Consider the following 25288-nt stretch of genomic DNA (forward strand, 5'->3'; position numbering starts at 1 on the left):
GACCATCCTGGCTAACACGGTGAAACCCTGTCTCTACTAAAAATATAAAAACTTAGCCGGGCACGGAGGTGGGCGCCTGTAGTCCTAGCTACTCAGGAGGCTGAGGCAGGAGAATGGCGTGAACCAGGGAGGCAGAGCTTGCAGTGAGCCAAGATCGCACCACTGCACTCCAGCCTGGGTAACAGAGTGAGACTCCATCTCAAAAAAAAAAAAAAAAAGAATTTTAAAAGCAGTGATAAGTCCACTCACATTCCTAAAAGAGACAGGAGAGAAGAAGGAAACCAACTAGTAAAAAGGGGATTACTCCTCCTGTGCTACTAGCTAGGGAGCAATGAAACTATATTAATTCCTCCTGGCTCTTTGAAAATGTGACTTATCCAGGAAATCAAATAATATTAAAGCCAGCATTTCTTAAAGCTTATTTAGCATTTTGATTGTGGTGATGGTATCACAGGTATATACATAAGACCAAATTGATAAAAATGTATACATTAAATATGTTTAATTTTTGTATATCAATTATGATATAGTTTGGCTGTTTTCTCACCGAAATCTCATCTTGAATTGTAACTCCCATAATTCCCAGTTTTCTTGGGAGGAACCCAGTGGGAGGTAATTGAATCATGAGGGTGGGTTTTTCCCATGCTGTTCTCATGATAGTGAATAAGTCTCAAGAGATCTGACGGTTTTAAAAACAGGAATTTCCCTGCACAAGCTCTCTCCCTGCCTGCTGCCATCCATGTAAGATGTGACTTGCTCCTCATTGCCTTTCACCATGATTGTGAGGCTTTCCCAGCCATGCGGAATAGTAAGCCCATTAAACCTCTTTCTTTTGTAAATTGCTGAGTCTTGGGTATGTCTTTGTCAGCAGTGTGAAAAGGACTAATACAGTAAATTGGTACCAGTAGAGTGGGGTGCTCCTTAAAAGATACCCAAAAATGTGGAAAGGACTTTGGAACTGGGTAACAGGCAGAGGTTGGAAGAGTTTGAAGGGCTCGGAGGAAGACAACAAAATGTGGGAATGTTTGGAACTATCTAGAGACTTGTTGAATGGCTTTGACTAAAATGCTGACAATGATATGGACAATGAAATCCAGGCTGAGGGGGTCTCAGTTGAAGATGAGGAACTTGTTGGGAACTGGAGCAAAGATGACTCTTGTTATATTTTAGCAAAGAGACTGTTGGCATTTTGCCCCTAACCCAGAGATTTGTGGCACTCTGAACTTGAGAAGGATTATTTAGGGTATTTGGCAGAAGAAATTTCTAAGCAGCAAATTCAAGATGTGACTTGGGTGCTGTTAAAGGCATTCAGTTTTAAAATGAAAACAGAGCATAAAAGTTTTTAAAAAATTGCAGCCTGACAATGCAATAGAAAAGAAAATCCCATTTTCTGAGGAGAAATTCAAGATACCTTTAGAAACTTGCATTAGTAATGAGGAGCCCAATGTTAATCACAGGACAGTGGGGAAAATGTCTCCTGGGCATGTAAGAGACCTTTGTGGGAGCCCCTTTCATCACAGACCTGGAAGTTTTAGCAGGAAAAATGGGCCTGGCCGAGGGTCCCCCTGCTGTGTGCAGTATAGGGACTTGGTGCCCTGCATCCCAGCTGATCCAGCTGTGACTAAAAGAGGACAAGTTACAGCTCAGGCTGTTGCTTCAGAGGGTGGAATCCCCAAGCCTTGGCAGCTTCCACATGGTGTTGAGTCTATGGTGCACAGAAGTCAAGAATTGAAGTTTGGGAACCTCCGCCTGGATTTCAAAGGATGTATGGAAATGCCTAGATATCCAGGCAGAAGTTTGCTGCAGGGGCAGGGCTCTCATGGAGAACCTCTGCTAGAACAATGAGGAAGGGAAATGTAGGGTTGGAGCCACCAAACAGAGTTGCTACTGGGCACCACCTAGTGGAGCCGTGAGAAGAGGGCCACCATCCTCCAGATCCCAGAATGGTAGATCCAGCAACAGCTTGCACCTTGCAACTGAAAAAGCTGAAAACACTCAACGCTAGCCTGTGAAAGCAGCCAGGAGGAGGGCTATACCCTACAAGGCCATGGGCCGAGCTGCCCAAGGCCATGGTAGCCCACCTCTTGCAACAGCATTACCTGGATGTGAGACATAGAGTCAAAGGAGATCATTTTGAAGCTTTAAGATCCAATTGCCCCACTAGATTTTGGACTTGCATGAGGCCTGTAGCCCCTTTGTTTTGGCCAATTTCTCCCATTTAGAATGGTTATATTTATGCCTGTACCCACTATTGTATCTAGGAAGTAACTAACTTGCTTTTGATTTTACAGGCTAATAGGAGGAATTGACTTAGCATGTCTCGAATGAGACTTTGGACTGCAGACTTTTGAGATAATGATGAAATCAGTTAAGACTTTGGGGGACTGTTGGGAAGGCATAATTTGTTTTGAAATGTGATGACATGAGATTTGGGAGGGGCTGGGGTGGAATACGTGGTTTGGCTGTATAGGAGGAACTTGATGGGAGGTAACTGAATCATGAGGGTAGGTCTTTCCCATGCTGCTCTCATAATAGTGAATAAGTCTCATGAGATCTGATGATTTTAAAAGCAGGAGTTTCGCTGCACAAGCTCTCTCTCTGCCTGCTGCCATCCATGTAAGATGTGACTTAATCCTCCTTGTCTTCCACTATGATTACAAGGCCTCCCCAGCCACGTGGAACTGTAAGTCCATTAAACCTCTTTCTTTTGTAAATTGCCCAGTCCCAGGTATGTCTTTATCAGCAGCGTGAAAACAGACTAATACAAATTATATCTCAATCAAGTCAAAAAAAGAAACACAAAAACTAAAAATAAAATTAGACACACTGTTTTATATGGAGAGGTTAACTTACATTTCATTCAATAAGAAAAGCTCAGGTTGGAAATAGAATTAACTTCAAAAATATTTAAATGAAATGGTGGTAACAGAACCACAAAAAGCAACGAAGTAAATGATTTGGGATTATGTCTCTAAACTTTTAATGACAGGTTTTAAGCAGCTGCCATATGGTTGCTGGTCATTAAGAAAGAAATTCTTAGCTGATTTACATGCAGCAAAGCAATGGTTTGCAAAATGGCAAAAGATAGTAAAGTTAAACTGGTGTATTCAATTATTAAACATTTATTGGGTGATATTATATGCAGGATGCTGTGCCAAGTGCCATAGAGATAAAACAAGAAGACTTTGTATCTCTAGTAATAAAATTTATAATCTACTCAGGTAATCATGGCATGTACAATAGTAAATATAATTCAAATCTTTCCTATTTAAGTAAAATTAAACAGTTTCTACCCCCTTGCCTATGTCAACATCCTTTGAATGTTCCTTGATTTTTCTTTCTCTAACTTCATCTAGTCTAACAAGTTATATATCCATTCCCTGTAAGACATACACCAAATCACTTCTCTTAAAAATATGCATACATGAGACATGGATAAGATAGATGATAAGAAAGAAATATTGAATGTAGGGAATAAGTGAATGATGTATTTCAATAGGCCAGAAAAGAAATAAAGTGGACGGGGGAGTATTAAGAGTTAGTGGAGACAGGTGATAAGTAAGCATTAACGGATAGAACTAGGAGATATTAACACCTGCAAAGGTAGTCTCCAGACTAAGAAAGACTTTAGAATCAAATACATAGAAGGGCAGCTAAATCCCCGGTAAAGGAAGAGAGCACCAAGAATAAAAACGAGAGCAAGAAATAGCCACATGGATTGAAAGAGAAAGAGAGGAGGACCTCAGAGAAGAGACAGCAACATACTAATACTACTAAAATATAAGACAAGATAGTGGTCCATTTGAGAATACATAATGACTTTTAGTTTAAAGAACAATTTTGCAATGAAAGGCTTAAGGAAAAATAAACTTTATTATATAAAATCTAAGGTATAATAGTTTAGCCTCTTAGCTATGTTAACATTTTGAGAATGTTTAGTAAGATTTTTAATAAAGATATAAGAACATTAACAATCTTAAAATGGTTTTAAAAGGCATTTATTCAATATGAGCAAGGATGATAAAAATAAAATTAAACATTATGAATGTACCAATAATGCACTTTAAGAGTTCATCATTTTGGAATGTGTAGTTTTATTCAGTTAATGACAACTTTGAGGTATAACTGATAGTCATAAATCCTGTTGGAAATAATTAAACTTTTCCATAGCAATTTTAAAGGTAGAATACACTTACATGTCATTGATTAAAAATGTAACATCCAATCTTGTCCCATAAAAATAAAATTGCTTTTTCTCTTGCGGAAGACTCAGAAATAAGATATTTTGTAGGTAAAGTGTCGCATCAATGCCATATCATATTCTGTAGATGGCATGTTATCATCTTCATGAAATATCTATTCCTACCTAATAAAGGGGCATGTAAGATCCCAAGCCTTGCAATCAAAGAGATCTAAATTCAATTCAGAGTTATACACTAATAATTTGTGACCCTATGCATATTACTTATATGTGCTTCGATATTCTTATCTGTTAAATGTGGCTTATAATGCCTATCTTACAGTACTTTGAAATAATTAAATGAGATGATAGGTGTAAAGTACACTATGCCTAGCACAGGTTAAACACTGAAAAAATGTATTTTAAAAAAATTAGTAATAGTAGATAAGCTAGTTTTCTATTGTTTAACAAATTATTACAAACTTAACAATGTAAGACAATACCCATTTATTAGCACATAGTTCTGTAGGTCAGAAGTCCAGCATGCTATGTCTTGGTTCTCTGCTCAGATTCTCACATGGCTGAAATCAAGGTATTGGTGTGCTGTGCTCCTTTCTGGAGCCTCTGGGGAAGAATCAGCTTCTAAGCTCTTTCAGATTGTTGTCCAAATCTAGTTCCTTGCGGCTGTAGAATTAAGATTCCCATTTTCCCTGCTGGCTGTCAAGTCTCATCTCCTAGAGGCTGTTGTGTTCCTTGCCATGTGGCCCCCTACCAGCAATGAAGAATCTCCCTCATGTTTTAAATATCCTGGACTTTTCTGTCTCTGACCTCTTGATTTAGATTTAAAAGGCTCATGTGATTAGGTCAGACCCACTCGGATAATGTCCCTTTCTTAAAGTCAACTGTGCCGTATAACAAAACCTAATCATCAGACTGAAATCACAGTCACAGTCACAGAAATCATACAGGGCATGTAAAACATGTGACAAGAAATTCGGGGATAGCCTAGAATTCTATCTCCTACTCATTTCAGTAAATGTTTTAAAAATTGTCTATTGCATAACACTTTCAATCATTTTAAAAGGTTACCTTTTTTAAGTTTTGAAGAAATCATAAGTAATCATGATTAGAAACCTAACAGGTAATTAGATCACTAATGGCTAATATTTATGCAAGGGAAATACAACATATTTATGGAAGTCTAAATTTCTAAATTTCTAAAGAAAAGCCAGATGAAGTTAAGCTATCATTTATTTGACTGCTCAGGTTTTCTCAGAAACACCATATTCTCCTGTTTGGTTCTGTACTTCCATAGATGTAATCTCAAAATCCAACAATTCCTTCTCATTTAATTCCAGTGTGTGATAAGAAATACCATGAAATTTAAACATTCTATGGAGAATTTTGCAATAAACTTCTATTTAAAGGGCATCCCACAAAGGAAAAATTTAATCACATGTAACCCTAGGATACACAGTTAAATAAAGACTATCAAACTCCATGAACTCTCTTAGTAAAAATAACTATCTCATGTCCTATTTTTAGAGGATCTCTCATTTTCACTCATTATTTCCTAAATTGTGAACAAATCTCCACATTATGACATGTTCACAAAAATCAAAAGGCACATGGGAAGTTGGCCACTAATGAACACCCGATATGTGCTGGGTACTTTTACAGGAACATTCCAAATAATTTCATTAATCTTTGTAACCTTGCTATAAATGTTAGTTATTTTATACTTATTTTACTGATGAAGAAACTGAGGCTTAGAGAATGCAATTCATGTATACAAAAAGCACATGGTAAGAACATGCTCAAACCGGAATACAAACCCTGGTTTTTCAAGCTCCAAAGCCTGATCTTTTCCAAAGTACAGTATATTGTGTCTCATAAGATGTACATGGGTCAAATGGGAACAAAGGGAAATGAAGCAGTTGTAACCCAATGCATCTGGAAAGAGGGTTCTTGCATTTAATATGCCTTCATCTATTTGCCTTTCATATACTCATCCCTTCTTCATGTATCATATTACTTCAATATCACTTATAATAAGCTTAACATGATTGAAATTTATATGAACAATTGCATCATTGTATTACTAATTTTACAAATAACCCAAGTACCAATGTACTTTGTACCAAGAAATGCTGAGATTATCTATCTAGACCACATGGTCTTCTTATCTCCTTCTCATTAGCTATTCTCCAGCATAATAATACCAAAAGCTCTGATTCACACAGTAAGGGAGTAAAATCAGCAGTGAGAGTAACAGATTCTGGCTTTAATTCACAACACCCTAATAGATTTTCTGCTAAACACTGCACTGTCCTTTCTGATCCTTCATGTCTAAACCTGTATTCAAGTCTGGATATACGTCAAACTCAGGATGACCAAGAAATGCAATAATGAGAACACCTAAACAAATAAAAGAATGAAACTGCGCACCATCCTTCCCCTTCCAGAGATACTTATCCAGATGCTAATGATTACACAAATGTAACAAATAGTGAGCTCCTCCTCCAAAGCATACATATACTCATTGATACCACCTTTGTTTGATTTGAGGGTGCTTAATTCCTGATTGATGAGACTCTGGAGAAAGGCTATTGAGAAAATTATATTGGATAGAATATCCATGCCATCACAAAATAATTAGGTGACAAAAGGCAAGTAATTGGTCTGTGGCTCTCATTTCCTTGCTTCTAAGGTAGGGGTCATCAATTTATCTATCTCATGGGAGTTATAATGAGTATTAAATGATATGTAAAGTGCTTAGCATGGCACCTCAATCTCAAAACCTGTTAGAAATTATAATTTAGTATGATTCCATTATCTTATAACTTTTCATTAACAGCCTCTGCAAGACAACTGAAAAACTTTAAACGGTTGGTATGAAACTAACAATAGTTTTGCAAAATCTCAAAATACAGAGACATTTTAGGCTTATGCTTTTCAGGCTTTTAAAATACATTTTTGTAGTTCTTGTTTTTATCTCTATCATGTGCATCTAGTGGCTCTTCCAGAGCTTTTGTTGTGGGGTTAGAAGGCAGTGCTGTATGCATTACAGACAACTGAAGCCATACAGCCTTTGTTCATGATCACTGCTCAGATGGTCTGAAAAGCAGTAACAGCAGGGGCTACTGAATTAGTCCATTTCACTATATTAAATCCAGGTTCAACCCAATGGTTCTAATTTTATGTGCTACTTAATTTAAGGTTCAGCAGACCCATCTATCAATCAACATTGTTTCTGAGAAGGATGATTCGTTGTTAGCAATGTCAGAAGTCTAAACCACTAAAATATATAGAAAAAATTGATTGTTGAATGTCAAAAACATTTCTAAGACCCAAAATAAGTAGCTCTCCAAAGCACAGATATGTCTGTTTTTGCATATATGAGTGTTGGATTCACATACATAATCAATTGACAAATGGTGAATTCTACATACCGTGCCAAGCACTAAGGACACAGTAGCAAACCACACATGGTCTCTTCCTCACCTATCTAACTCCATTCTCCCTGGCAATTACTGTCACGGAGGTTGAAATTTCAGACTAACACTTCAAAGACTATCTCTTTTTAAATATCTTCAACTGGAACTATGTCTTCACAGCACAAATGGCAAACCTCTTTATTCCTGGGAGCTTTGGAAAAAGGGCATATAGCACTGCCTTCTAACACCAAGAAAAGAGAAGGTACATAAAGTTGACTATATCCAAAAAAGCATGGTTATTAATATCATATCTTCATAATAATTAACTTCATATAATAGTTAACTTCATAAACATTCTATGCATGCTACAGACAAGACATAGTTGCAGAATTACACATCTTGAAATGAGATATGACCTGTGTCACCAAACAGTTTGTATAATCAGTCACTATGGAAGATGACTTGCACCCTGAGAAATGGGTTCTACCTGCCAAGTGTGGTAGTTATTAAGTTTCTTGCAAAATATTGCTAGTTCTTCCACTTCTGAGTAAATGGTAGGGTTGCACTTCCCTGCCACCTTGAAGTTAAACATGTGTATATGGTTTCCTTTGAACAATGGACTGTGGGCAGAGGGACATTGTGTCACATCTGGGCAGAAGCTTTAAATGACAGTGTACACCTAGCCACATCTTTCCCCTGGACACAGTGGCTAGCAATGTTTTATGTGGTGGAAGTCCATCAATCTGAAACCCTAAGTGAGGAAGACATAAAAGAGAGCCCATTCCTACATGCCATCCAACCTCAGTGGACAAGGTTGGATCGTGAGCAAGATATATGAGCGAGAGATAAAACTGGATAGTTGTTACTGAAACATAAGCCAGTTAATTCTGACTAATCCAATCACTAAACAAAAGTAGGACTCTGACCTTGTAACACTGACAGCCACCTCAGAACAATGGGGGACAGAGGCCTCTCTTTGAGGTTTTGAGGAAAATGCTAGCTAGACTCATCTGGTAACAGACCAATCTTACCATACACATTTATTTTTCCCTTCTAACTTAAAATAGTTCAAATAAAGTACTATGAGAGAAAGAAGAAAGAAACCATCATTTTTAACCAGAACCTTGAAAACAGATGACTCAGTCCAGTGTTTGGACCATGTGCATCAGAATCAAGAACATTTGTTGAAATATAGTTCTGGGACCAAACCAAATCTGAATAAGTCTTTGAAGATTTGTTAAATTTGCACTTAACAAGTTTTCCGACTGGTTTTTTCATACCCTTTATGAGAAGTCTTGGTTTAGGGCCAGAGGCTGCAAACTAATACTCAAGTGTGATTTGTTTGGGAAGCACAGATTTTGTTTACTTTGATTTAAATGAAAATTGGTTGACCTTTAAGACTGAAGAAAACTTTCTATAAAAATGGAGATCTTCAACAACTTTTGAAAAATAATTGGAAAATCTGGCAACTCTGATTTTAAATACTTATGTGGCAATGATCAGATAAAACTCAACCCCCTTCATACAAGAAATGTGCTCTCCAGTTCTTCAATCTCCATTATGCTCCACTCATTCCTTTATTTGTTCTGCCCATGGAGAGCATTTGAGTTTGGGTCCCTTTGTTCTGGCTCTTGAAGGCTATGTTACACAGACTGGAGATTCCACTCTGGAAACTGGGAAAGAAGAAAGCTATTAAAGATGTTGAGCAAAATAATTACATAATCAAATCTAACTAAAAGTTAGAAATCTGGCAATATGGGAAATAGGGTAGCGCTAGGTTAATACACTCAAACGTTTCCTCGGGGCAGCACAGTATTTCCTGGTCAAGCGGTTTACTTGACTGAGTGACATACACTGGATAGATCTCTGGCTAAATCTAGAGGGCACACCCCTGTAATCAGGGAAGCTATTACCGAATTTCATTGAGCTACTGTCATTGGGAATTTCAGCTTGGGGTCACCAGATTTGTCATTTTTAAAAGAGAAGACAGAAGTTCACATTTTATTGGATTCCAAATGTTTCAAGTTAATTATTTATTTAAAAACAAGAATAGGCCAATACATTATGTTGATACCTGTGGATTAGAGGATGGAGATTAGAAGCAAGAAACTGGATAGGAGTAAAGAGAATTTGAAAAATTATTTTCAGATGGATTTTTAGTTCTTGTAGCTTGACAAATACAGATACCATTAGCCATGCAAGAGAACTACAGGCTGAAAAGAACAGTTTTAGTTGGCAGAATTATGAGTTTAGTTCCTAGAAACTGAATTTGAGAAATCCATGTATCAAAGGGCACAGTTCATCATTTGTCTATCTATTCAACATATATGATTACTGTTATATCCTAAAAATATTACACATAGTATTGGGGATAAATTAACAGGCAGAGTCATAAGTCTTTGTATTTAGAGATCTTAGATTCCAATAGATGTATGATAGAATTACAAAACTGCATGTTAGAGTTATATTAAATATAGTAATGGGAGATTTATTCCAAAGGAAATGTGTGTATATAAGTGGATGGTAGTTATTTAAGGCTTCTAGAAGGTAGTGACATCTAAGCTAAAACCTAAAAATAGGAAAATGTGGTTCCCAATAGAAGCAATAGTCTACATAATGACTCACAGGCTAGTGGTCCAAAGTCTATTTTTAAATTTTACTAAAAAATAAAAAATGAAATTAATTCAGTGAATCTGGACCACCACAAACAAAATTAGTGACAAGTAGTAAGAGATGGAGCCAAAAAAGTGAACAGAGGTCATTGGCTACAGAGCTACCTTAAGTGCCCTGGATCATGAAAGTAGTGGATAATCATAGAAAGGAGTTCATGTGAGCAATAATAAGCAAAGCTGAAAAAAAAAAGCATCGGGGCTAGAAATTAAAATTTGTGAATAAACTACATATAGGTTAATATTTAAGGTCATGAAATTGAATTATTCTGGGAAAATTAAAAGGTAATAAGAGTTAAAAGTATAGAACATTGGAATACACCCATATACTTCAGAAGAGAGAAGATAAAGAGAAACCAAAGAAAAAAACTGATAAAGAACAGTAGAGGGACAAAACAAACAAACAAACAAACAAACAAACAAACAAAAAACCCAACCAACCAGGAAAGAGGAGTTTTCAAGTGGAGGTAGATCTATGAAGTCCAACAGGATGAGAAGTAAAAGAGCTTTGAAGAGATGTTGCCATTCACATGCCATGTATAAAGAATGTAGAGCAAGATTCAGAAACATAAACAGCTGAGAAATATAATTTGATGCATTCATTACTATCTTACTTACACCAGTCACTTCCTAATCAAACCTTACTCAGGTTTCAAAGAAGCTCTTAATTGGGATTTTCATGCAATGGGAGCACCTAATTTTGTACAAACTTCTAGTTGCTAGGAGTCAGAAAACCAAAGCAGCCTTTGTGTCCTTCCAGACTGGACAGACTTTGGAGGTTTGCAGCCTTATTCTGCTAGCTTGTATTCAACTCTATACTCTGTCTATTTCTCTACAAAGAAAAAATTGGTTTTAGATTTCTGTTCCAAGAACCCTATTTTCTACTCTATTTGCCTTGAAACAAGCCACACACACACACACACACACACACACACAAAACCACAGGAGAAATTTTAGATAGAAGGGGCATTGTAGGTTACTGAACTACAGTCCCCTCATACTCATGTTCCAGAAACTGAGGTACAGAGATAACACTAGTCCAAGATCACACAGCTTTTATAAAAAGAATTTTCTTTATATACAAACTAGTGTTTATTTTATACTCTAGTATACAGCTTTGCCATCACAAAATCCTCTGATCATATTAAAGGCTTTTTCTCCTCTTAGCAAGTCTGTAAAATTAAAGTACAATGTTTTTCACCAATTTAGCATCCTCTAGGTTTGTAAAGTGGTCTTTGTCAAGCTCTGATACAAATCATATATAATATTGTTTTAAAGAACATCATCCCTTTTATCTCTCCAAAGGGTAAATTTGGAACATGTTAAATAGAACATAAAATAATTTAAATCAAGAGTACTATTATATTTCTGCCAAAATTATATGTGTGGTAATTTTTTACCATAATACCAAATTCAGATTTAAATTAGTTATTTTTATAATCAATTATTCATGCAGATTTTGTTCACAACCTTCATTACAGATTTTTTCTTCCCACAACTCATTAACTGCAGTATCCAATACATTTTTTTATAAAGCAAGGTTCAAATACTACTGAGCATTATTACAGATTAGTTTTAATTTTTTCTACATACCATGTATAGATATAGATTTCTTTTACTCATAGAGGATGATATAACTAAAGTGCAGTCATGACTGGATAGAGAAATTGCATTTAATATTATGCAGCATATCCACCTAAATTAATGGTCAGTCTTATATTTACCAACAATTTTGTAAAAGTATAATAAATAAATCTGTTCATGTTTATACTCTGCTAAAAATAAAGTTTACCGCCACCACCATTTAGAAATAAAAAATTATAAATCTCTAAGTGTCAAAAAATTGATATTATAATAATATTTAGTGAGCACTTAAAGGACCCCTTCTCTTCACTACACTATATTCTTTATGAATTTCCCCTGGGGTTGTAGGACATGGTAGCCTGAGCTAATCACTTCCCTGCTGCACAAAGTGTGGCGCACAGAACAGCAGCACTGGCATCACCCAGGAGCTTCTTAGAAATGCAGCATCTTGAGCCCAACATAAATGTATTGAATCAACATATGCATGTTAATAATAACCAACCAGGTTATTCATATGCACACTTTACAAAGTAAGAAATGGAGGCACAGAAAGAAGTAACTTTTCTATTAGAGAGTTAGCAGATGTGACAGACATTGCCAGTAGCTTACTGATTATCAAATACATCCTCCTCCTTTCTAATAAATCCAATTTTATTTAGGGCAGAAATGTGCCCAATGCCAAGCAGGACACTAATTTCCCCAGATGTCCTCCTAGCTGCAGAGAACTATGAAGGTAAAGGCAGAAATCAGCTGCAAGTGCCCAGAAGGCTTATTTTTCTGACATAAGGAACAGATGATTCCACTCCTTCCTTTTATTCTGGCCTTAATCATAGATAGGATAGTTGGAGCTGCAGTAGCCATCTTGGGATCATGAGGTGACAAGCATAAAGAGAAGGAAACACTAAGGAAGGTGATTAAAAAAATAAAGAGTCTACGTTCTTTAAGCTACCTTTTTAAGAACTCAGTGCTCGGAGCCACCTATCTGTAAAATTCTTGTTTGTGAGAAAAATTAACCCCCATCGAAGTCACTGTAGATGGAATTTCCTATTACACTCAGGCAAACACATCCCTAACTGATAAAGGCTACTATGATAATTCTTCTCTTACCTATATTTGATAATTTTATTCCAATGCTAAAGAGCAAACTTTCCTGTTTCCAATTGGCATTAAATTCACGGTATAAAAAGCCACTTGAGATTATTATATCCTTTTCTAATGTCTTCAGACAGAAGTATGTAAAGTGTTACACCACCCTCTCTAAGAGGGTGGGGAAAATTACAGAGATAACAGGCCACAAACTGTTCGCTAAAGGGAAGGGATTTGATGAAGAGACATCTGCTTTCACCCCAGTAACTTTCATATCCACTCACTTAAACGTGCACCTGCCCAATTTCCTTGTGTTGATAGATTTTGCTTAACATCCCAGCTGTTCCAATGAAGTGGCAACACAGGCAGAAATTGCAGCTGCCCCCTGGAACTGGTGGCAATCAGATATCTGAGGCTGAGATGACTGTATTAGAAGCTGTCACCAAAAAATGACAAAGACCAGACTGGGTGGGGTAGCAGCTAAAAGAGAATGGCAAACGCGGTGAACATCTGTGTAACAAGCATCTGAATGTAAACATCTTCATCCTGAGTCAGCAACTGTATTCCATGGAACTTTTCATCACCCCTATATTTCACAGATTGTAATGTAAATCCTAAATGACCCTCCCTGTTAAAGATATTAATTGTGCCATCAATTTGGCAGCAGCCAAAAATACCTCCTAGAGCCCTGCAGATTATCAGAGAAGCTTGAAGGAATGAAAGTTGAAATGAATCTGTTACAGCAATATTCTCCTCACTACTACATTGTCTTTTCTCCCTCAAGAGTTCAGATAACTGTTATTCTGATGTATGTACTGGAATAATAATAAGTCAACTTATGACATTTAATCTATTTTAAATGGTGACATATTTTAATATAATTATTACTAATAATATGGTTCTATATATGGTTTTCTTGTTAGTTATCTCTGATCCTGCAACTCTATAATTGCCACTAAGCCAAAACTACTCAAAATGATAAAAGGATCCTCAGTTTTAATTACTGTTGTCTTAGAAATCCTCTGCTTCCTTAAAAGTGACTCTACATTAACTCCCATTGTTTTATGATATTTTTACAATGTAAGCCTGCCCCATTTAGTCTCTTAAGATTCTGAAGTTTCTTTTACTCGAATATGTGTTGCACAATTATTTTGCAAGTCTACTAAGCACAATCATTGGTTTCCCATTTTTTGCTTGAATGATTACCCTTACATGCCCTAGATAGCTAATTAAATCTATCCTCCCATACTCCCCCCTACCTGACCTGAACCCCAGCCTTGCAATTCCGTTTTCTTTTAATTAAGATGTCCTCTCTTGCGGTATCCAAATTTTAATCTTCCTTGCAAACCTAAGTAGCATTTTAGCCCACTATTTTTTTCTTGAAAATTTTGAAGAGTTTCTCTATATCATCACAGTAGCAACAGTGAATTTGTTCTATTTACCCTGATTCTCTGACTATTGCTAACTTACTGAATTCTATTGTAATGACCCTTAAAAAATGCATGTAATTGAAAAAATTTGAACTCTCCAACCAAAAAATCTTAGTAACTCAGCATCTTTTGCACAAAATCTAAAATCTTCACAAGTAATTAAAACAGGAAATCTTCCATCTCTTTCTAAAAGTCCCCCATGACATTTGTTTTCCTCCTCTAAACCCCTCCAGTTCAAGTCTGGAGTTATCTTATGTCCTGGGAAGTTTTAAACTTACCTAATTCTAAAAGCATCTGATCCCTTTGCCAACATAATGGAAACCAAATGCCTATCCAATACTTACTAAAATATGTTAGGTCTCATTATAAAACATAATCTAAATAACGTATTTTGTAATACTACTTGGAGACATTTGTAATTTTTATACCTTCTTCAACTTTCCTTAACCTTGAGATGTAACTCTACTCCTCTACTCACAGACAAAATGCAATTGTACTACCCATTATATTGAAATACTCATGTATTTCAGTATATTCCTGAAATATCCATAAAGTTATTAGACTTTGCTAACCATCTCCACCAAACATTTGAAAATATTATGACCTTAATTTAGTATATTTTTTGATGAATACTATATGCATACTTATATATATCAGAAGGGACATCTTACTTTTTATTACATTTTAAATCAAATTATTAATGCTCTAATTAATCATATTCTCTAAGAATACTGATATGCTTCTATATAAAAAAATGGCATCACACATATCCCTGAAACATTTTGCATTCACTCCCCTAATAAGTTTGTGACAATCTGAATGTTAATAAAAATATTTATTAAATGGATGCTCTCATGACAGAATACTATTTAAAAAAAATTATGTGAAACCATTTTCAATTTTTAACATGTTTTAATACTGAAATAAACAACAAGGAATATAGAGAAGGTGAAATAGATTTAACTCATATATCAAATTAAGATTGCACCTTAAAAAGGTATAATAAAAACACAAAAATAACAAAACTGCCACTAATGCTAATTACTTAAACTGCAAAATCCAGTGAAGAATTTGAAGGGATCTGTATCTGATGATAAGTTGATATCCCTAATTTGATGAGCTTCTGCATAAAATCATTTAATATTTAAACATTAATTTTATTCTTATAATACCTTATTTGTAAATGATAAGATCTGTACCTCATGGGATGAGGGTATTTTAAGTTAAAAACAAAAATTTCCAGAATTCTGTGTTAACAACACTAAAAATTTAGAAGAAATAAATATAATTCTCATCATATAACTCTTCATAAGTTTTTCATTTTGCTGTTCATGCCTAGTTTTTTTTCTTTTACCTGTAGCTCAAAACAAATAAGTTTTTCTAAAGAAGATAATTGAGGAGTATCCAGAAGTTTCTATTGGAATTAACACTGTCTTAGTACTTTTGGGAATGCCACACTTAAACACCCTCGACATCCCTGCTACAGACATAGAAAAATGTGCTCTCTGAGCCTTACACTCTTCTGTAGATATCATAATTCTCCGCCTCACAGTAAATATACCAGAAATCACTCTTCCCTTTATGACAGAATACTTAAAGTTCAATAAAGAAAACACAGAGTGGTTATACAGAATTCTTAATTAAGAAGAGAAAGAAGAAACCAGTGCCTAGAACACATGAAAGCCAGAACGAGCCAAAATATGGTGTGATATGAATTTATGCAGACTGGGTCTTGTTCATGATAGTATTTCCAGCATTTAAAATAGTACCCGGCAAATCCTAAGCCCTTAGTAAGAAACAGTTGAATGAATGAGCTATACTTACAGCTACAAAACTTGGCTAACTCCAGTTAAATGGTACAAGTAAAAATCATTTCCTACTTCTCTAAACTTCAATAGAATGTTCTTATAATGGACCATGTGTTCTGTGGTTTCAAGCTATTTTGAGAATGACAGTGTACATGCCTCATCTCCCCCTGAGGGACCTCATCTCCAGGAAGACCAACACCACACCTTGTATGTTTTCATATCCTGCAGAGTAGAGTGGCTGGCATATCACACTCTTTCAATACACATTTTAAGGAACAAAATACTAGAATAATTTCATTTGACTCTTTCCATTTTAACACATTGAAAAGTAATGAATTGTTTACTGGCCAATCTGTTCATTTCACTATCTTCACTACCAATATAGATTTCTACAAGGTGATTTATCTGTAGCAATCAAAATAGGACACTAAAACAAATGTATCAGTCATGCTTATGGTCCAATTTATCCACTGTGTATTAAGGGGGAGAGAAAGAAAAATTTTGACTGCATCTGAGCTGAAGTGCTACAGGGAAAAAAATACAGTGAGTGAGGCATGCTTGTGCCTGAAACAGCCAAAGTAAGCATCCCTCAAAATTATGACTGAGGACAATACCTTCATTAGTGATGATTGAAAAAACCAACTGCTATTAACCAAAAATGTTTTCAGATGAAAACAAAACACTAGTATTAGTTCATTAAAACATGGGTAGTGGCCAGGCGCAGTGGGTCATGCCTGTTATCCCAGCACTTTGGGAGGCCAAAGTGGGAGGATCACTTGAAGCCGAGAGTTCAAGACCAGACATAGTGAGATCCTGTGTCTACAAAAATTTTAAAAATTAGCTGGGTGTGGTGGCACACACCTGTGGTCCTAGCTACTCAGGGGACTGAGGTGGGAGGATCACTTGAACCCGGGAGGTGGAGGCCACAGTGGGCTGAGATTGAGTCCACTGTATTCCAGCCTGGGCAACATAGCAAGATTCTGTCTCAAAAAAAAAAAAATAGGCAATATTTTCTGGGCCATGCACTTTACTGACGTCACCTTGAATTTTGCCTGACACTTGCTGTATGGGGAGAAAGTGCTTCTATCTAATATAATACATACCAGCGCTGCCACATATTCAGTCTGCCTTTCCTATAAAAGAATCACAAGCTATATATCTGGTTAAAACAACCAACTGAGAAAAAATTCTGCAAAACTACCTCACCCTAACTATTTCCTAAGAAGCCTATCTTAGTCCCATTCTGCAGCAAGGAGTGGGCAAGCAACACACAGTGAGGTGTATGCAGAAACACTAAGATGCTTGTTAGTCATGCCTCAAAATATTAAAAAGCATCACAAAAAGCTGTACCTAACATTACTGTGTTTGTAGTTTAACCTAGCATGCACTGTGATGAAGTCCATCAGCATGCTATTTCCATGCCATATGGAGATAAGTGGGATAGCCCCCAGATAAAATTCAAGAAACTGACTCTGAAAGCTGTGTCCACAAGTCTCCAGCCTCCCCAATGGCATCCCACTTCAGACAGCCAAGCACGTCTCATGCCTCCCACAAAGTAAATTTAAATAAATAGGAAATGACAAATAACTTGATATCAGTCATTTACACTTTTATTAAAAGCTATTTACATACATGCGAAATCATCCCAATTTACTTTCATTTTCTCACTCATGAAATAACAAAATGCAGTGTTCCCTGTGACCTTTAGGCAGCCTAGTGGGTGGATCTCATGCGGAGCATGAAAGGGCTCTGAAATCTTCTTATGCGGAAGGCTTATTCTGAAGGTTATCCTACTCAGTGAACTTTAGGAGACCCCAGGAATCTGAGTCTGAAAGGCAGAGAGACTAGATTCTCAGCTGCCTCATGCTTCTGAAGGAGCATCAGTCTTGACTGCAGCTGCCTGATTGAGGAGAATGCCAAACATCACAGCTTTTCAAAGAAGCAGAAGCTTTAACATCTGGAGTTTACTCTGCCTTCATCTGAGGCTAGAACTACTTAACAGCTCAGCTCAATCTCTTCTTTCTACTCATCTTGCAACCTACCTTTCCCTATCTTCCCCTTGCCTCCTCAGTTTTATATACTGAGATCTCAAACCACTCTCAGCATGTTCTCTCTCTCGATGTCTCCACCACCCATAATCATAAAGATAAGTATGATGTGATCAAGCATCAGGATATATACTCTAAAGTTTCAAGACTCAGAGGTTTTGCTGTTGAAGTGTCTGGTACATCCCAGGTTAGGGTGGTGACTATGCTTTCAATTTTATAATATGTCCCTAAAATCATCATTTATATCATATAATGAGCTTTTATTCTGTAAATACAGCTTTGCTTCTATAGGCAAATTCATTATCTTGAATTGATGGTGCCAAATTGTTATATGCCATGATAGTAATCGTGAAGATAAATGCATCATCTTTTTCATTGGTTTTGTTTTCAGGGGTTTTGTTCATGTACAAAGATGTGCCCACACAATAAGACTGAATGCATAAGAAACACACAAATAACTTCTTTCTTTAAAGCTGGATCCTGTATGCCCCAAGTTTATCATGTTTTGGAAGTCAAAGCTTTTACAAATTAAATGCGACATGGGTTGATATATTCTATTTCATTTCTAGTAGAAGTGGTAGTAGAACCAACAATAACGATAATAATTTCTACATGTATTGAGTTCTTACTCTGTTTGCCAGCCACTGTCCAAAGGGATTAGATGTAAAAAGTAAAATAAGCCCTCAACAAACCAATAAGCCTTGTAATTTTACAAATAAAGAAACTGAAGCAAGGAGAGGTTGAGCAATGTGCTGAAAGTCATATAGTTAATATATAATAGGAACAGAATTCAAAAGCAGGCACTGATCTTAACCATTACTTCATGAAGTAATACAATGCTCTTTTGAGGTCAGAATTCCTCTTAGGTTCTGGGAGAGATCAGATTTTTTGGTATTAATTTTTGCCCACTCAATAGCCTCTATTTCATTTTTTTATAAATTTGAGGAGTAATAAAATCCATGGAAACATGTTATCATACATCTCTCCACAGTCTAAGGATAAATATCCAAGAGTAAAGTTGAAAACTGACCATCAGACTCTAAGTCTGTGTTCAGACCTCAAGTTTTTCATGCTTTTTAAGCATAAAGCATCTTCAAGGTTTCAGAGTATAAAACTAAAGTACCAGGTTGGGAGAGGGTGGTTCTAACTAGCCAACCTCCTCGAAACAGCTTTTCAAAATGCAGTTAAGCATGGTACTCAATCTAGATTTTCCAGGCTGAATCTATAATTTAGATTCCAAGGCTTGTCATAGCTAATAGTTGTTACTCTTGATCATGTGGATGCCAGCTATCATAAATATATGAGGCCTGTCTACACATTCAATTTTCCAATGACCTTATAAAATTGATCCGAAATAACAAATGTTGCTCCTTTTATTCATTTAACAATGTGAAAGCCTCCTCTGAAATAGAAAAATCCATGGGAGATACCCCGACTTGTTAGCTCTGATGACTAAATTGAAGACAAAGAGAAGACTTGATACAGTTATTAATTCTAGCTAATCTGCATCTACAGTCTTGTTAGATAAGATTTTGAGGCAATGCCATGTCAAGTTTTCAGGCCCACAACGAAATAAGACTACCAAATGCATAAGGCCTACCAATATTTTCTTGACATGTTTTTCAAAGAATATTACTTTCTAACATAATATTCTCCTTGAAGAATTCTCCTCTGCTATACCTAACAATACTAATTCCTATCAATTGTATGTCACATTGCACTTTCTTAAGAATTTCAATGTACTTGAGCCATATACCATTCCTGCGAGATATAAATAGAATCAGTGGAACTCCTCCTCCCACTTCACAGATGAGTAAATTAAGTCATAGATGGGATAAATGAATCACTCAAATCACACAGTTAGTTCATGGCAGAATCACAGGTACTGTAAGTCAGGAGTCTGAGTAATTGGTGTAATAATTATCCCAATTCACCAAGAAATCAACTTAAAATATGTTGGTGTTAATAGTGAGAGGCTGGTGTAGTAATTAAATAATCACTCCATTGATTTTAAGGATGAAGTAAACTCTATAGTTGATCATTTTCATGGTGGTACACTGAAAACAAAAATGAAATCAACTAATAAAATGGAAAGTCATTCAAGAGATATTTTGTTGAGTGCTTACTATGTGCCAGGCACGGTTCTAGATGCTTAGGATAGATATATCAGTGAATCAAGCTGCAAAACAAGCAAAAATCCCTGACCTCATAGAGCATACATTCTAGCAAAAGAGACAAAAATGTGCAATTAATATAATGGTAATAAATAAATTATATATATATATATATATACACACATACACACACACACACACACACATATATATATATAAATATATAAAAAGTGCTAAAGAAGCACAAAGAAAAAATGAAATTGGGCAACAGGGATCAGGATTGCTGATGGGTAGACAGGTTGGAGTTTCATTAAGTTGGTCAGGGTTGACCTCGTTGAGAAGGTGAGATCAGTGGATACACCAGGGAGGAGAATACAAGCAGGGAAAAGGCTCCACAGAGTATCCCAGTGTGTTCAAAGAGCAGGAAGGAAGCTAATGTGACTGAAGCGATGTTAGCAAGAGGGAGAGTTGTGTGAGGTAAGGTTAAAGAAAGAGTGGGGAGAAAAACCTTGCAGGGCCTTGCAGGCCACCACAAGAAATAAATCCAACTTTTATTCTGAATGAATAGGACACCATTGCAAGGATCTGAGCAGTTGAGGGGCACGCTCTGACTTAAATTTTTAAAGGGATCTATTATTAATCATTAAATGCCTTAAAATATTTTACTCAATATAATATATAATCTTTGTCATATAAATGAATCACAATGGACTCTCCTTCTCTCAGAATAAAATTCTATTATTCCCATTTTCCCAAAGAAAATATCCAGGCTCAAAATGTCTACAATAAGAGCCAGTAATGATAGAGCCAGGTGAAAAGAACAATTTTTCTAACTCATAGTTCAAAACTGGTTCCTCTTTTCTATGTACTCATTTATATCATAGTTATAAAGGAAAGAAAATAGCAATTGAGATTAATTAAATAGATTATCCATCAATAGAGATGTGCAGTTTGATACATTAAAATCAAATTGAGGCCATTTTTCCCTTATTATTCATTTCTGGGAAATAATGATACAGGTAATTTCCCTGAGCTTTCTATTTGAAACGACATGTGTGCATTCAGACTAAAAATGTTGGATGCAGAGGTAATCATGATAATAATTTAAACTTGAAACGGTACATTTAGCAAGTTCTTCAAAGTCTTTTAGTTATTGTCATTTATTAACTGTCCACTAAATGCCAGTCGCTATGCTAAACTCATTGCATATATTATATTTAATATTCATAAAAAATTTAAGAATGTCATTAGAAATCCTGTTTCACAGATGATAAATATAGATCCAGAGAGGCTAGCGATTGAAAGGTCACACACTGCTTAGCCCCAGAACCAGGATTTTACTAAATCTCCAGTCTAAAGCAAAGTTCTCTTCATTAAGAGCGATACTCAACATACCACCTCAACATTCCTAACTAAAAGGTCAGCCAGATATGGGTAGTCCTATTTTCCAGACAATGAGCTGGTCACAGAAAAGTTAATCAAGCATCAACATTTATTTTATGACCACAATATGCAAATCAATGTTTAGTTGCTGAGAAAGGAGGATTTATTATACAATATCTTGACTCAATGAGCTTCGAATCTTAATAAGGTAACAAGAGAAACATAAAATGGTAATAAATCATATATGATAGCACATAATATGTACCAGGAGACATAGTGCCAGTGACTGGTTAAAAAAAATTGAGAGAAAATTTAATCTGGGTTCTTCAATTCAGTTAAGAAAGATCTTTACTAAAAAGAACTGGTGTTAAGATGATTTGCATAGGAAAGGTAGAGTTTAGATAAGCAGAAGGGATGAGGAAAAAATGATTCCAGTCAGAGGAGATCATATGACTAAAAGTCAAAGGAATAGATGAGAATGAATTATCAAGAGAAAATAAATAGATGTTTGAAAGGCAGGAAGAATTGGAGGTGGGGTAAAGTGGTAAATGAAACCAGAGAAATAGACTGTGGAAATCCTTGTTAAATTAGCAATTTAAGGGAGGAGAGAAAGAATTGATATCATTGAAATGCCAATATGTAGCACATGCTTTGTGTACACTTTTTGTTTATATAATCAACTCAATAACCCTAAAGGCAACTATATCACAGCCACAGAAACAGAGGTGATATGGCCAAGGCACAGCTTTGTGTGTGGATGGAGCAGAATTCCAGTCTAGACCTGTCTGCCTCCAAGGAATATGTTCCTTCCACTATCCCTCGCCACCATCTACCAAAGGAAATGGGGAGCCACTGTTGGCACTTGATCAAGAGAAGAGAGTGACATATGAAAAGGAGTATAAAGCTAAAAGAAGACTGACCTGACTGTGAGATATTAGCATATGTTCAATACCAGAGGATTGAGGAAGGAAGAGAATAACTCAAGAAAAGCCACTTCATGTATTGCATTAACCTAATTAACAAGGTAATGTAAATCTCTATTTGAATGAAAGCGTTGGAAATAAAAAGGATGCAAGATTTTACAAAAGAAATATAAGGAGATCAGTGGCAATACATAAGTCCTCAAACAGGTAGTTTCTACTACCTAACCATATACCCAGAGGATAAATATTCCTCGTAAAAATTCAAAGAGACAAAGTCTACAGGCTAACTTGGATATTTTAAAATTTGACAGCAGATGATTTATTTTAAAATAATACGATCTATGCCTTATGAAAAAAATCTGCCTTAGTGCAATATGCCTCTTAAACCACGATTGTGAATTATGGGAACCTTACTTCTTACTTACTAGGCTTACTTCTCTTATACAAGTTTGGCCAATAGTTCATTGCCACATATGTTAACCTGGATAGTAATTCCTTATATTTGTGCTTGTTAGGCATATTAATTACTAATCAGATATTCTTTTCCTTTTCATTTTTCCTATTAGAAACTGAGCATATATTAAACAACTGAATTCTTCCTTCAGGATACAATGTGTCATACCTGTGAACATTATTCCTCTCTGGGATTTCTCTCTTAAAATGTAAGATATCACTCAGGGATTCAAGTCAAAAACTAATAGAAATTAAATGGCACATTATTGAACCAGTTGGGTCTCTTCCAACTTTTCTCTTACCTATGGACAATCCAAACCATACAATTGCCAAACATATATATATATATATATAAACAAAACTTATATTTTTAAAAGAATTATTTGCATAAATATTCAGGAATTTAGTCAGACTAATACAAATCTTTTCCAGCAACTTAGCATTGCAAAGTCACCAAACCCGGCAATAACCGGGTTAACTACATAAATCTTCTATTAGTATCAACTGTTCAACTAATTTGTCTTAATTTTGAATTAACTGTGAAACTAAATGTCTTAATGATTACGAAACAAACAAGTGATAAATGTGATCATTAAAATTTAACATATTAGCCAAGCCAAATTTTCTTTCCCTTTTCGAATAAAAATATATTTTTCTGAATAAAAATTTTTTATTTTCTGAATATTTATTTTATTTTTCTGAATAAAAAATGTTTAAGTTTGAAATCAAACTGTGCCACAATCCAAAAATTTAGACCTATGTCTAACGTATATCTGAAATGTCTTTGAAAGTTTCAAGAACAACAAAGTTGTGCTGTATTCTAGAAATATCACATGCAAGTGTAAAGAAGTATCATCATAGAATGCTAAAAAGTATATTTGTTAAAATACAACCACTATATTCTTAAATTTTTTATGTTCCTCATTTCTGTGTATCTGAGCTGATATGAAAATATGATCAGAGAAAGTAAATATACTTTCTTTACACATGAAATATACTTTCATATGTATATCTGCTCAATAATGCTAGATTTTAACATACTCTAAGTGTGAGAAAGTTAATTTAAAAACTATTCATGCAGAAAGTCTGGGCTCCATATGACTTTAGGCGTTCTATGAAAGATATGTTAAATACATTATGTATGTATAAAAGGAATCACAGATAATATTTTTTCATATATCTTACTTTCTATTTTCTATAATTTTATATACACAGTGATGCATTCATATATAAAAGTATTAAAATAGGAATATTACCCTTAACTTTTAAAGGCATTATTTTACGAGAGTTTTAAAAGAGGAAAACTATTTTTACCTCCCAGTCCTGGTCTAAGCCGATTATCGTAACCATCCAGAAGTCTGTCAAGAATTCTCGTAAAGATGGTAATGTTATTTTTAGCCTCATCTTCTTGGATGTTAGCCAGCACCAACCTAAACAGATAATTTTAAAATCTGATATATATACATATGTGTGTTTTGCAAATGCCAACATGCTTTTCTTCCTTAATTTAAATTTTAACACTCCCTGAGCTATTAGTACCACCCATTTTCCTCCTTTTTTTTTTAACTTCTATAAATATCGGTATGTCTTCAAAAAAGGTAAACATGAAATTGAAATAGATTCTAAATAGTAGATTATCAGAAGTTTGATGTTAACATTATTTGAGATTCTTGCCCCTTTAACATTTTATGTGGACTATTCATTTTCTTTCTAAATCCATCTCCTGGGATATATTATGATTGTAGATTAACACATGCAAACACTATTAGTATCGCTATTCTACAGTTAGAAAATTCCAGTAATCAAACAGACTCCTGAAATAACCGTTTTCAATATTAATTGGAAAATAAATTGCTTTTTTGGAGGTAAATATATTTTCTATCTCTCTCATAAGTGTCTTTGTTTTTCATATGTATTTTTCTCTTTTAAATCAGGATTTTTTCCTTACTTGGGGTATACCTCCACCCAATGGCCAAGTGCAATATAAGCATCAGGGAAACTCCACTGGCTATGTGCCAGGCTCCATGTAGCCAGGAGGTGGAGGTGGGCTCTGAAAGCATCAGCAACACATACACAGCTGCAGAGATCCTTAGAGCCTAGTTCTTCCTGACTGGTCTCTGAGAAGAGCAATATTGTAAAGATTAAAATGCCTAGTTACTTTGTTTTGGTGACA

The 25288-nt window shown here is 35.5% G+C and overlaps 1 protein-coding gene across 7 annotated transcripts in view; it reads right to left on the reverse strand.

Annotated features, from left to right (window-relative positions):
- GABRA2 (gamma-aminobutyric acid type A receptor subunit alpha2) overlaps positions 1 to 25288 on the reverse strand; it is a 151253-nt gene that overhangs the window by 122280 nt on the left and 3685 nt on the right. For all 7 annotated transcript variants that reach the window (XM_019026034.4, XM_055384189.2, XM_004038632.5 and 4 more), the window contains one exon: positions 24430 to 24545. In XM_019026034.4, coding sequence (XP_018881579.1) covers positions 24430 to 24545 — 116 coding nt within the window. The remainder of the gene's footprint in view (positions 1 to 24429; positions 24546 to 25288) is intronic.

This window comes from Gorilla gorilla, chromosome 3, assembly GCF_029281585.2.
Source record: "Gorilla gorilla gorilla isolate KB3781 chromosome 3, NHGRI_mGorGor1-v2.1_pri, whole genome shotgun sequence".
Classification (NCBI taxonomy): domain Eukaryota; kingdom Metazoa; phylum Chordata; class Mammalia; order Primates; family Hominidae; genus Gorilla; species Gorilla gorilla.